At 40.1% G+C, this 14,499-nt stretch overlaps 1 protein-coding gene and 1 non-coding gene across 2 annotated transcripts; both read right to left on the bottom strand.

Moving 5' to 3' along the window:
* Positions 1 to 7,114: 7,114 nt before the first annotated feature.
* H2AZ1 (H2A.Z variant histone 1) lies at positions 7,115 to 10,582 on the bottom strand. The gene is made up of 5 exons (XM_075189536.1): positions 10,449 to 10,582; positions 9,809 to 9,886; positions 9,255 to 9,368; positions 8,218 to 8,347; positions 7,115 to 7,420 (listed from the first exon to the last, which is right to left on the bottom strand). The coding sequence occupies exons 1-5, from the start codon at positions 10,449 to 10,451 to the stop codon at positions 7,359 to 7,361; spliced, it is 387 nt and encodes a 128-aa protein (XP_075045637.1). The 5' UTR covers positions 10,452 to 10,582; the 3' UTR covers positions 7,115 to 7,358.
* On the bottom strand, positions 8,474 to 8,558 carry LOC142137229 (small Cajal body-specific RNA 18). The gene has a single exon (XR_012687873.1).
* Positions 10,583 to 14,499: the final 3,917 nt, after the last annotated feature.

The following is a 14,499-nucleotide window of genomic DNA, read 5'->3' as shown; positions in this document are numbered from 1 at the left end:
TCCCCTTGTACTTCGTATACCGATTGGCTTGACCCGGACCGTCTGACTCCTCTTCACTACACCAGTAACTGTCTGATAGGACCGCGACCTGCGTACCCTTTGCAGCGAAGTCCATACCTCCTTGCGGGGGTCCCTGGTGAAAACCAGGGTACGTTAGACTCAGCACCTATCAGTTCAGTAGTGCCAATACTGGTTAGTGTTCCTCTCATATCCGTGCCTGACAGTTTATACTTCATAGGAGTCATTATCTGATGGGCCCATAATCATAAATTCAGACTTAAGAATATCACGCTCAGGTAGGCTTTTGGAAAATTATCAATCAGTGATGCTTCCTATCGTCACAAGGTCTGGTCGGTTGTCCAAGCCTAACCCGAAATTCCAGGACTATGTAATTTAGTGGTAATTCTTCCATGGCCTTTTCTCCCATTAGCTTGCCACCTCATCCTACCCCACTGCTACTTTAGGACTAAGGGCCTGATTCATTACTGATCTTATCTGCCGTTTCTAGCGGATCTTACGAAAATCTTCTCTGCGCATGCCCAGAAAAGGGAGATAAGAAGGAAAATCTGTTGCGTAAGTTAAGAATTTTTAAAAATAATATTACTTCATTACTCCCAATGTTAAGGTGCTTCCTGACCAAGTTGTGCAGCATATACCAAAAGATATACATACAATTACCATAGTGTCACCAGATATGCTATTAATAAACACCCATATGTTTGTAACAAAAAACAGTCACAGATTAAAACATGATTATCTCTTTGTTTTACATCCTAATAATAAACAATTGATTCAAACAGTAAGAACTAGGGAATAGCCTAATTTCCCCCCCTTGGTGTAAAGACTGCTTTCAATGGGCCTAAAGAAACACCCTAATTTCTGATAAAACCTCATCTAGTTTTAATACCTCATTTAAGTCTTGAGAGCTTAATGAGTTCAGCCGATGCAACCAAAAAACCTTGTCTGCATAATCATTTATATACACGCACACATGCCCCCCTTACGATATACCAAAAAATTATGTGAAACACTATGATTCAGTTCTCCACTGGCAATGTTACGTCTATGTTCCATAGATCATCATCATCAACATTTATTTATATAACGCCAGCAAATTCCGTAGCGCTTTACAATTAGGAACAAACACAGTAATAAAACGATACTGAATAATACAGACAGACAGAGAGGTAAGAAGGCCCTGCTCGCAAGCTTACAATCTATGGAACAAGAGAATGTAAGACTTAAGGGCTTTCGAAATTCTAACCACATATATTAAATTGCAACTACATTTTAAGACATAGATGACAAACATGTTACAATTAATGAACCCACAGGTTCTATAGCTTTTTTTCTGAACGAATGAATTCCTTTGTTCTTTTGACAATGTGATTGCAAGTAGTGCACCTCAATCCCCCCAAATGATAACAACTGTCATGCTTCATCGGAATCCATTTCAATTCATTTATTGACACTATTAGGCATTTAAAGGCAAGATAGAGGCAGGAGAGAAGTTCAAACAATTGTGAATTTATTTTGAATATGTAGATATCATGCAGAGCAACTGATGATCATCTACAGAGGAAACACTGCTTGCAACCGATTAATTGGTACAGAATAGATCTATAATAATGGTAGTCTCAGACAGCTGTAGTAATTAAAGATATTCAGAGACACTGGCAGTCTGTAGTACTTCAAACAGTATAATAACTGTTCCGATAGTAGACAATAGTAGAAACTCGGGTGCCATTTTATTTAATAATTGTTCCAGCACCACCTCTCCTGTTTTGACTTTTGCAACCTTCTACTATCTAGTATTTCTGACACACATGTATCCACACTTCAATCCATCCTAAGTACTGCTGCAAGACTGATCTTCCTCTCTCACCGCTTCACGGCTGCTACACCACTTTGCAAATACATACACTGGCTCCCTGTGTCCTATGGAATCAAATTAAAATGACTCACCCTTACCTACGAAGCCCTCAACACCTCTTACATCTCAAATTTCATATCAAAATACTTTCCGGCCCACCCTCTTAAATCTACCTCTGACCTGCACCACATGCACCCCATCCATCCCCTCTGGCGCATCAGCATGGAGATATTCCGCTTCAAACTCCACCGCTGGTTGGTAGACCAAGTTCACCAGGGTAGGGCGAGCTCCAGGAAAAGTTTCTCGAGACCAGGTGCAATGCTTTTGCAGGTGCCCTGACTGATTACACCGGTAACATTTCCAGGGATAGACCTCTTGCACTGGTGGGTGTCGAGGTGCTGCATCCCTTCTGTTGACTGGGGCAAATGATGGTCTGGTTAGTTGGGTCACTCTTATTCCCATTCTCGGTGCTGTGCACTGAGTGCCTTCCATCTGACTCAGATAGCGAGATACTTGTCAGTCATTTGAAATGCTAATTCTGGGTTAGGAGGTTTATGATCAGCCACCCACTCTGGAACCTATGGTGCCATTTTATTTAATAATTGTTCCAGCACCACCTCATTCAAGATTTGTTCAGTGGAATATACGTGTCATCCATCCCACCACTGCTGGCATGCTCTCTTAAGTTGTCTGGCAAATTCAGTGTGTGAGTCATCCCCTTACACGATTCAGAGTCCAGAATTTGGCCAAATAGGTTTCGGGGGTAATTTGGTATTTAGCCTGCATAGCTCCCTTTATTATTTTATAGTTTCCCACATCCTCATTTGCTAGAAATTGATAGGCATGCTGAGCTTTGCCCGCCTGTATGTATTGCTCTACCTCATCATTTAGAGCAATCTGATCCGGATGAGCTCTGTCAAATTCCACTAGGTGAGTAATTAACTCATCCTTTTGTTCAGTTCTATTCATCCTGCAGAAGTCAAACAACTGCTGTATCCTGGTCCTCTTGTAATATTTCTCCACTTCCCTCAGATCATGGGAACAGATCGGCTCTTGCAGATTAACTTGGCATTCTTCCTGGGATATTTCTTGTGTCCATCGGGATTGGTGTTTTTGACTACTTTTTGCTGAATCTGCTCCTGTAGAGCTTTGGTATATCCATATACAGCCCCCTGCGTTCTTCCCACTGGATTGGAGTGCGTGACCTCACTGCTTGCCACCAATTGTCAAGACCCAGGGTATTAAAGCCTAAATTAACAAGAGGTACCCTGGGACTTCTGGATCAAGTCAGACAGACGAGAGAAAGGAAAAAATACAGTAATATCTTTATTAGAGAGTTGTCTAATACAAGTCCTCAAAATCAGCAAAAGGATAAACCATAAAAATATAAACCAGACTCACAGGTCCCAATAAACACCAGTTTACTGCTAGACTTCCCAAAACTTTCCCACAATGTCCGTGATTAACTGATCCAGATGTAATATGATGAAGTAGGATCACGGGACTCTTATGGAGCTACTGTTCAGCGCAGCCAGCAAGTCCCCGAAAAGTTTGTAGTCCAGTAATCACAATACTCCCAGGTGTAATCCTTATCACACTGACAGCCAAGACTCCAGCGTCAGTGACTTTCAGAAGCTAAATGACACACACACACCAACCCAGAAGCCTCTCCTGCAGGCCTTTTTAAAGAGCCAAATTTTCCAACGCTGAGAATCCCTCCCTCACAGGCATCGGGAAAAAGGAATTTGATAGCATTACAATGAAAGTGGTAGGAGAAGTGACGGTATGGCATATCACTGTATACCATCCCATTTCGACGACTGCCTGTAGGTAATATTCAAACTCAAACAATAGTTGTAGTTGTGCTAAGAAGATGAATGGGATACTATCCAAAATGAACTCTATCTGCCTATCGTCAAGGAGACCCTCTTTAGTCAGGAAGTATTTCTGACCCCCTGGTCATGGTTTATGGTCATAGAGCCTATCTTTGATATAATTAGCCTACCTTTCTATGGACCTTTGGTAGATAATAAAATACAGGGATAATATGGTGTGGTGTTTTTAAGTAGTTAAATTCTTCTTTGTTAAGAATGACCATTTTTACTCCATGTTCTAAGAGTTCCAACAGCTTCAAGTGGAACTCATTTGTTGGATACCTATTCAGTTTTGTATACGTAGTTGGGTTATTGAGGATTAGTTGGGGTTCAGTTTTTTTAGTCCTCTGTGCTCAAGATCACCACTCCACCCCCTTTAACTGCCAGTTTTATTATAATGGTTTTGTCATTCTGTAGGTACCACAATGCCTGTCTTTCTAGTTTTGTAAGATTTAGGCCTTTATTGCTACTTCTTATGTTCATGGATTCTAAGTCATCCGTAACCATCATTTTGTAGGTGTCAATAAAATTGCCTTTTTTTTGGCTTAGATAGAATGTGAAAGGTGGTTTCTGTTTAGTGTGGATGAAGTTGTTCTTCTGCACTATTGTCTGAATGATTAATGTTGTATGAATTTGTTCAATACATTTATTCCAGACCAAGTTCCTGACAAAATACTGTATATCTAGATAGGTTACAAATTTATTTATTTGATTTGATTGTGCAAATTTGATCCCATTATTAAATAGCGATACATCTGCCCAAGTCAGTGTCTATTTACTCGAGTTGAATATGGTTTTATATAATTTGAGACTGCATAATCTATTTTACTTTTATTGTTTTTTTTAACATCAATTATTGTTTAACTTTAATAAATTGCACCATCTACTGGTATTTTTAGATAACATAAAATCAGATTAAGGAGAAAGTTGAGCATTAACATGCATTTCCTCTGTATCTCTTGCCAGGCAAAGGACTTTATCCCTATTTGTGTAATTCAGAATAAAATATCACAATGGGGAGAGGAGGGACTCTTTGTGGAGGTGGCCAGCCTGGCACTCCATGGGGTAGATACAATTAGCTGAAAGCTCCCATAGGAACCTTGGGTGATGTGTTTGTGCACACATAACTGGCTATTACAGCACAGAAAACATTACAAATAGAAACATCCCATGGAGAAATATTGTGTAATGTTCCTATGGAATCTCCCCTGTGACATGAGTGCACTCCAATATGAAGCAGGTTCAATTGACCTTTCTTCCTAAGATTTCTGGCTGCCATCTCTCAACAAATGCTACAGGATTAGTGATGTATCTTTTCCATCAATATCTTTAAATTGCTGTGCAATGCTTCCAGTTGCACTGGGGAGTCCCAAGATTTTACAAATATATCCCTCCTGGGTATTTCTCAAAATTCCATTTACCCATGTTGATAATGTCACATACCAAGATATTTAGTAAGTTTCCAAACAAAATAATTTGAGATCCTGCAATCCACCAGACTCTCTGGAGGTTGTGCCAATCCCTGTCATTGGGAATTGTTTTGGCCGGACTGTTTAGCATTACCCTGTCTAAGGTATTGTCTACCAGTATATTAACTTCAGGTATCCTTTGTGCTGCCTAGAGAATGATGTAGAAAAATAACTTCTAAGTAAGATCCTGGGGCTAATGAAGGGATATACTCATGCATTTCTGTATAATTAGTTCTAGCTTATTCCTAAAAAAAGATATTGCTCTCAAAGAGAACGGTTGCGACAATTTTGACTATGGGACTGCAACCCAAGGCCACAGGTGAAGGGCTATTCTAGTACTACTGTAGAAGCCACACTTATGGCAGAAAGTGTATTTAAATGTAACAATGCCTCCAAAAGTAAGCCATTCTTCATAACATTAATATGAGTAAACAATCTTTACAAATCTTCACTTTAAACACGCTGTCGTTTTAAAATTAGTCGCACTCACCGAATATCGGCAGCAAGCTGCAAAGAGAGCTGTTTAATACATTTACCCCCGATAGTCTAAATTCCCTCACAGAGAGAGACAGGCTAGGGTCAATTTTGATCGCAGCCAATTCACCTACTAGTATGTTTTTTTGGGGTGTGGGAGGAAACCCACGCGAATACGGGGAGAACATACAAACTCCACACAGATAAAGCCATGGTCAGGAATTGAACTCATGACCCCAGTACTGTGAGGCAGAAGTGCTAACCACTTAATCATGCTGCCCCACTTCCAGGCCAATCTGAAGCTACCAGAATTACCCAAACACCCACATTAATCAAAACCTTGGAAGCATTGCTACCAGAACGAACAGGTAAACTGGGTACCAGGTAAAATTGCCCAGTAACTGACATGGCATATACCAAGGCAGCCCTCAGATCTCTTGTACTGGAAGAGAAGTGCTCCACTTTGTGGTTCAAGTGAAACCCAACATATTGATGTCTGGTTGGCCCTACTGTCCACAATCTGGCAAAAGACCTCTGGATGCAGATGGTTAGCTAGGGTATAAAGTCTGCCTGTTCAGAAAGTATGCCTCCCAATTCTCCACCACAGCAATTAAGACTCCCATGATGGCCTGTGTACTAGTTATTGATATGCACCTGCTGTGGCATTGTAGCACTATTCATTGCCCTGCAGCAGATGCTCTCTGCTGGCCAGAGCATGGAACACCAGTTACAACACATTGGATTTTGGCATCAATCACCAAAGTCCAATCCAGTGTCAGGTGGGAGCTTATATCTAAGCAACACCCACCTGACTAAGCACCAGCCAAGGAAAAAGGGACTGACTGCCCCTCCTAATAGCTTCCAGACCTTGGTAACCCACTGCACCTCACCCATGTAGAGAGGGGGAGGCTACAGACAACTTACCAAGCTATCTGGTGTTTTCCAAAGGTTGACAATTTCTCTGGTTATTGGGCTATTCATCAATAGTGCCAATATCATGGTTGGCAACAGGTTTGCTTTAATGACATTAGGATTGCAAAGGCTGTACAAAAGAATGTGATTGTCAGATGTTTATAATACTGCAGTGAATTATGGAAGCAAGTGGCACATTGCTTAATGGCGTACCTTCTGCCAGTTACAATTACATTTATTTATGTTTTACAGAACACTAGCGCACTAACTTAACCCTTTTATAGTTCATTGGTTAATATTGTATGTTCCTTTGCCAAAACCTATATAAACCCATGTAAGCAACCCTACCGTAAAACCGACAGTATGTTTGATTTTAAACTTTGCATTGTGATACAAGAAAGGTGTCAAATCCACTAAGTGTTGTAGAGAAGCTGTTGGAAATCACTCATTTTTCAAATGTTTTGCATAATCAAAGCTTGTAATGACTTAAAATAAACTGGACCACAAGGAAATGTTGGTTTATAAATTTATTCAACAGATCACCTAGCAATAACAGAACCATTACTATTCAAGTCATACAAAAAAAATAAGTTTATAGTCAGAATTTTAAAAAGTTTTAAAAACCCCGACAATGCAAAGCTGGCTTCTTTGAAGCCAAAACTGAATGGGTTACAATCAAATTCCAGACGTCTGGTTGTTGTAACGTCGACAAGTCAAATTTCAAGTCCATAACCAAGAACAAAGTAAACAGCTCTTCTAAACAGTCTTCTGTTGTCCTTTCTTGCCAATCAGGGATTTGTGAATGTGAGGAATGACACCTGAAAAGAGATTAGATTTTAGAATACACTGAATCCATTAACCACCATACTAAGTTAGCTACAGTTCCCAAATTCCCATACACTTTTCTCAATTTTACAACATTGATACAGGAACACTGTACAGAGATCCTGAAAGCCACCTTTAGCAAGTTAACTTGAGTGAACACATGGGTCAAATGATTATGTTAACTGATGAACACTGCATTGAAGGGACACCAAATCAAAAATGCAAGTTGATACTATGAAACAGTTAAATTCACAGTATGGAAAGAATTCTAATCCATGGCAGAACGTTGAATGTTTTTTTTTTGCATTTACTGTGAAGCAGACCACAAGCTGATGCGTAATCAGGCACTTTCTACAAAAAGAAACTAGAGACTCCATGATATTCTGCTTCTAGAGCATCAGTGATTCTGGTACCACTGATGACTGACAGCTTTTTGGTTAAACATGTCTGCAAGTTCTAGTGAATGCAAGCCAGAGTGGCTACTCACTATTTATACTACTGCTTATACTGTATGCATCAATTAGAGGCTCCTCACCATGGCAGGTTCTTTGCTTTTAATATGTACATTAAGGTAAGACTAGTTAAGCCAATGAATGTGAGAATATTCTCACTGTCCCACTCAAGAACATGTGGTATTAAATTGATAAATTTTATATTAAGCTTAGTGGCACTTTAAGTAATATTTTCCATTTTACTTTTAAATACAAGTATGAAAACTATACACTGCTATACTAAGACTACCCAAGCATACTAGACACCCATATGGGTACTTCCAGGTCAACATACTTACCACCACCAGCAATTGTAGCCTTAATGAGGGCATCCAATTCTTCATCACCCCTGATGGCAAGTTGCAGATGGCGTGGTGTTATACGCTTGACCTTGAGATCTTTAGATGCATTGCCAGCTAACTCAAGAACCTTAAAAGATAACAAAGGAGTTAAACACAATCGCATTTAAAACCTGCTACAACACACATCTGAATTGCTCCATAGCTATTATAGAGAATTTGTTGAGTATGTTCAGTATAATATACAATTGGTTTCTGGTCTCAGACATGTGTACAGCACATTTTCTATCATATTGTTCTTATGAACTAAGATTGTGCAGTGGGCTAGTCATCACCGACCAATTCTCAATTTTACAATCTCTGGTAACAGCAAAACTTCATGCAGCTAATTTCCTAATCATTATTCTAGTACCAAGGCAAGTAGAATACAAAGCCACAATGGGTGGAGACTCCTGGCCTCACCACCACAACCAGGGCTCTGCAGTACTAAAGTACAGCAAACATTTATAGTAAAAAGGTATACTTTACTGTGTTTTGGCATCACTTAACTCAGTCTCCAACTAAAGCAAGACTTCAATAAGCATTGTAAAGGTAACCTGCCATGTACTTCAGATCCACATGAATAAGCAAATGAGCAGTTACTACTGATACAAGCACTGAGTGCAAGAAATGCAGAGCTGCATCACCTGGGAACCCAGCTGTAGAGTAACAATGCACCAAAACTCCCTCAGAGCTTGAAGTGTATTTCAAGATTAAACACATTGAGCTTTATAGACCCTGTTTTATATTGCCCACTTGCAATATAATAGGAGTGGAATTATAAAGGATACACTTTCATTAAACCTATAACCATTGTTTTTGAGTAACTCACTACACTCAAAACAAGGTTATTTGCTAAGCCATGACAAAAGCAATTACTATAAAGTTTGCAATATTAACTAAAACATTATCCCAAACTTTTCATGTTTGCCATGGCCAATATTCCACTTTAGGATTAGGTCACAAGTGTTGCAGAATAGCATTTACACATTTAGTACCTCTGCAGTAAGATACTCCAGTATAGCTGCTGTGTAAACTGCAGCTGTTCCACCAACACGTCCATGACTGGTAGTTCTGTTCTTCATAAGTCGGTGGATACGTCCAACAGGAAACTAAAAGACATTAACATAAAACGAAAAATGTTACAGAAGTCCATCTAAAACATGCTTGAGAAATTGGCAACACTCAACTACAAAGCAAAGTTTTTAGGCACTAGCCTTAAAAGGATTGGATACCTTAGTACAAGCCCAGCTAGTTCACACTACCTAGGTACCTTTCAGTAAGGTCTGAGTACATGGAGACATGCATACCCTACAGGTGTTTTAGTACCTTGCAAACTTAAATATTTAAAACATTCTATGATTATTAACTGAACTAATGTATTCTGACTGAAATTTGAAGGAGATTTGAAACAAGCAACTAATATATCCAGAAGAAAATTACTCAGAGCAATTCAACAAATCCATGAGAAGTCAATATACAGTTAGATGCACTATGACACTTATACAGGATAGCTCTGTAATATCACATTTAGTTTGGCCCATTCTCTTACCTGCAGTCCTGCTCTAGAAGATCGGGTAATAGATGATGCCTTTGACTTGCCAGAGTCCTTACCAGCCTTTCCACCTGCCTGTTGTGGAAAAGGAGATTGAGTAAATAAGCACACAATACTAACCAGCAGTATTTACAAGCAAAGCATGGTTAAAACACGTTTATTCAGTTATAAATACAAATCATTTGTAAATGTAATTAAAAACGATACACAGTAACCAACAGCTCATTTTAGGACTGTGGAGACGTGAAAATATGGATATAAATTAGCTTGAGAGCTTATTCTAATGTACACAAAACAGACGTTATATTATGGCTGTAGGGCTGAACCAGATTGTATAGTGCAAAAATTACATAACACATACACAGGGCTGCACTTTAAATCCATATGTAAGCAATGATGATCTCTCCGCCTACAAGTCCCAGTGTCCCCCCCAGACAGTGGCTCATCAAGCTGCTGGCTATGGCTACATTTACACTAAAGCCATTGACCGCCAGCCTCGATGCCCCTCTGTGCCGGGAGGTGCTGGCGCCAGACTTAAACAAAGACCCACACCGCTCAGTCGTTGCAGCAAGATAAGGGCGATAAAAGGCACACTACAGGCGGCGCTAAGCGCCTCGGAAGAGCCGGCCATACTCACCATGATCCTAGCACGTACAACAGCCGTTCGCCTCTCTGACTCAACACAAATCGCAGAATCAAACAGAAAAACCACGCGCCTCCACAACGGCCGTTTATAAGGACTCGGTCACATCCGGACACTGGAGCTCGGAAGCTGACCAATAGCGTGCGAGTGCTAAAGCTAGAGGCGGTGACGGAAGAAAACAAGGGAAAGTGGGCGGGGCTTCCCCTTCTCTCTGCTGTTACGGAGATGGTTTGAGCGCGAAACTTGTTAGTCTCGTGGGTTGTATAATAGGCTTGATTTCTAAAACTAAATAGATAATAAAAAAAAGTAGGATTAGTTGATTTTTTTTATACTGTTCCTGCGCTTATAACAATAATTTTGACAATAGGTGATATCTTTGGGGATATAGTTACACTTTTGCTACCTATAAATTAGTACTTTTGTTGAACTCGTACTTAAATCCTTCTATCTCACCCTCATCCCTCTTCTAATTGGATAAACTTAATAAAGTATAGCAGAAAAAAAAGGAAAACGTTAAATTACATTAATATAAATCATTTATATGCTTACCACTTAGCACCACTAGCCTAAGCAAGTGCCGATTTTCCCTACCTACTATATAAATGCCTAGTGGCGTGTGTGAAAAAAAAAAACCAAGCTGCAGCGCCACCTGCTGGGCAGAGTTATACACTGACCTATATATTTCTTGAAGGAGAAGTGACAGTTGGGAGTGGTTGGTGGTTGCCGGGGGTGACAGTGGGGAGTTTTTAACACCTTAAGTAGCTTGATTTGACTAGAATGCATGAGTATCATGCACGGGTTAACTGACCTACTAAATTCTTAGTGTGTGTGGAAAAAAAACCTCAAAAAGGGCTGAAATTTGGTATATTGACATTATTGACGAGTTGAGGGGTCAAACTCATTTTCCTGTGGTAATTTTACCTCTTAAACACACATGTGTACAGTGGCGGATCCAGGGGGGGTGCGATCGGGGCAAATGCCCCCCCTAGCAGGGGTTTGCTGCCGATGGCTGCACAGTATGTGCAGGTCCGTTTGGCAGTGACAGTGTGCTGCCCGGCTGCTCTGATTGTGTTTTAAACACAATCAGAGCAGCCGGGCAGCACACTGTCACTGCCGAGCGGACCTGCACATACTGTACAGCCCCCGGCAGCCTCAGAAGTCGGAAAGGGGGCGGGGCCTAAATCGCCCCGCCCTAACATCCTCCGGGGAACAAACATTTTTCATTTTAACCACGTTAAAAAAGGGCGCTTACGTCGGGAAGTAACGCTCTTCCCCTGAGGAGGCCTGGGCTAGGCCCAAATGCATGACAAGAACCTTTTTAACACCTTAAGTAGCTTGATTTGACTAGAATGCATGAGTATCATGCACGGGTTAACTTGTATGTTATATATTGCCATGTTATTAATGTTTGTTCCCAATTGTAAAACGCTACAGAATTTGCTGGCGCTATATAAATAAATGATGATGATGATGATATTAAAGTTGCTTAATAAGGTCAGAAGCAAATAAACTGCTTTGTTAGCAGCACGGTATGATACACCTACATGCCTCCATAAATGTCAACTCTCCCAGATCTTTACTTGATTCTCCCACCCAGCAGCTTACATCTCCCAGGACTAGTAGTGGGAATAGGTGATCACGGACAACCAGGAGACTTGCTCAATAACTAAGAGGTCTGTTTACACTGAAGAGGAGATTTTTTTTTTAGCAGGATTTAGGGCAGGTAAGTAGCCATCGCCGTGGCCTCCTGCGATAATCCTCCATGCAAAGGATGTCTATTTAGCATTTACCAGTAACACTGCAGTCTCCAGATTGCTAATGCCATCTCAGGAGGATATTCGCAGTGGGTGCCCACAGGAAAATACTTTATTATTAAAATAAGGCATGTTTTTCTTTAATTTATTGTTTTGTTTCATTTTATTTTTTCCACACAATAAATGATTTTCTATCCAATAGTAAATATAGTTATCTGAGGGTTCTTCACAGCACTGCTCTCAGGTTTTTGGCTAAAAGCATCTTTACTCCACTCAGTGAGGAACTCTGAGTCCACAGCACAGGGAGGAACAGAAGCTCATCAACATGACATATTGGGGGGGGGGGGGGATTCAATTAGCTGTGATGTTCCTTGGAACATAGTGGACACTAAAGTTTTACAGAAATCTCTGTATATTTTTCCTCGCACCTCAAGCGGAGATTTTACAGTAATAGCGGTAAAAATGCGCAGCCGTGATTTTCCAAGGAACATCATGACTAATTTAATTCCCCCCATAGTGATCAGTTTCCTGTCCTGCTCAGGGCCATCTTTTCCATTGGGCACGATGGCCAGCTGCCCGGGGGCCCCATGGGCGAGGGGGCCCCATAGGCATGGCTCTTAATGAGAATAAATAATCCTGAAAAAGAAAAAAACCTGCAAAAAAAACCTACAAGGGTCACTGAGCAATTACATCTATCTATCTCTATATATCTATAATCTATATCTAGGGGCCCCGGTGTACTGCTTTGCCCGGGGGCCCATAATGTTGTTAAGATGGCCCTGGTCCTGCTCTGAACTCAAATTGGCTGTAGGAGTGTGAACATAGGTAAGTAATACCACTGACTCACCAGAGGTTAGGCTCTAAGACACATTGGGGCATATTTAATTAGGTTTCCGGTCCGCGGTAACGCGCGTTACCATGGAAAATGCGGAGTATTGACGGTAATATGGTACAGCAATAAAGCGGATTTTCCTACGCAACCCTATGGGGTGTGCACGAAAATCCACATTATTGCAGTACCGTGGATTGACTTCGCGGCACGGAACGGAAAACCTAATTGAATATGCCCCATTGAGCCACCAGGGACTGGGCAATATAAAGCCACACTGAGCCACCTAATGATAGAAAAATATACAGTATTATAATAATGTTGTGGTGATAAAAATTATGGTAGGCAATATGGCTATTTTATATCACCAGTGTATAGTTGAAAATGCAGAAATGTATTGTTGTTGTCCTTCTGCGATGGAATGGTGCTGCCTCTTTAGATAACAAAAAAACTTTATTACATTAAAATAATTTTTTACACAACTTTCTGGTTCCTCCCCTAAAACTCAGTCTTTGTATATGGTGACACAAGGTTGCTACATGAGATATTATCATTGCAGCAATTTCTAATTTAGGCCACAGACAGAAAGTTTTTTGGGTGTTCTTGATAAACATGCAGCCAAAATTTCCAAGTTATCATATCTCATAATATTACCCAGGAAATTAAAAACATCTATTTGTTATTAATAAAAATAATCATGGGGGCTGGTGGATACTAAATAGGTAATTTATTGGTGTAAGAGCTGAGTGAAATCACAATGGGAGGTGAGAAAAACAGATCTTTTCAAATGTAACAGAGCCAGACTGAGCATAAATAGAATGGAGAAAGTAGAATTTTATAACAAAAGCTGGAAACCATGCAATAATTAAATGCAAATTGGTACAGTATTGTGTAAAATGTACATATCAAAGCCATTCAGATAAAGATTTATGCCTGAATCTGATGGGAAGACATTACTGTTAACAGCTTTAACAAATCAACCTTTGATGCCATATCACATTTGTATTCTGCTTAGAGATCCTTGTGAATACAATATTATTCGGTCAACAAAAATTACCATACTTTACATGAGTATGGAGAAGTCTACCACAGCAATTAATTTTAGTAGTAAATTAATTAGTAGTGCATTCCACAATTATTTAATCAACATTATATTTTTAATGGTAGCATATGTACACACACCTCTTAAACATTATGGGATTCGTTTCCAGTTGGACATTTGTATTTTTGACATGAGATATGCATTGCCATAGATTGTAAGCTTGCGAGCAGGGCCCTCTTACCTCTCTGTCTGTATGTATTACCTAGTATTATTTTATTACTGCTTGTTCCCAATTGTTAAGCACTACAGAATTTGCTGGCGCCATATAAATAAATGCTGATGATGATTTTGTATTGCACATGTCCACATATATATTTTTTGTATATTGGTGACTGTTCAGCCTCTCCTTATGTCTGGAGA

This window comes from Mixophyes fleayi, chromosome 1 (assembly GCF_038048845.1).
Source record: "Mixophyes fleayi isolate aMixFle1 chromosome 1, aMixFle1.hap1, whole genome shotgun sequence".
Classification (NCBI taxonomy): Eukaryota; Metazoa; Chordata; class Amphibia; order Anura; family Limnodynastidae; genus Mixophyes; species Mixophyes fleayi.
This window is presented reverse-complemented; position numbering and strand designations above follow the sequence as displayed.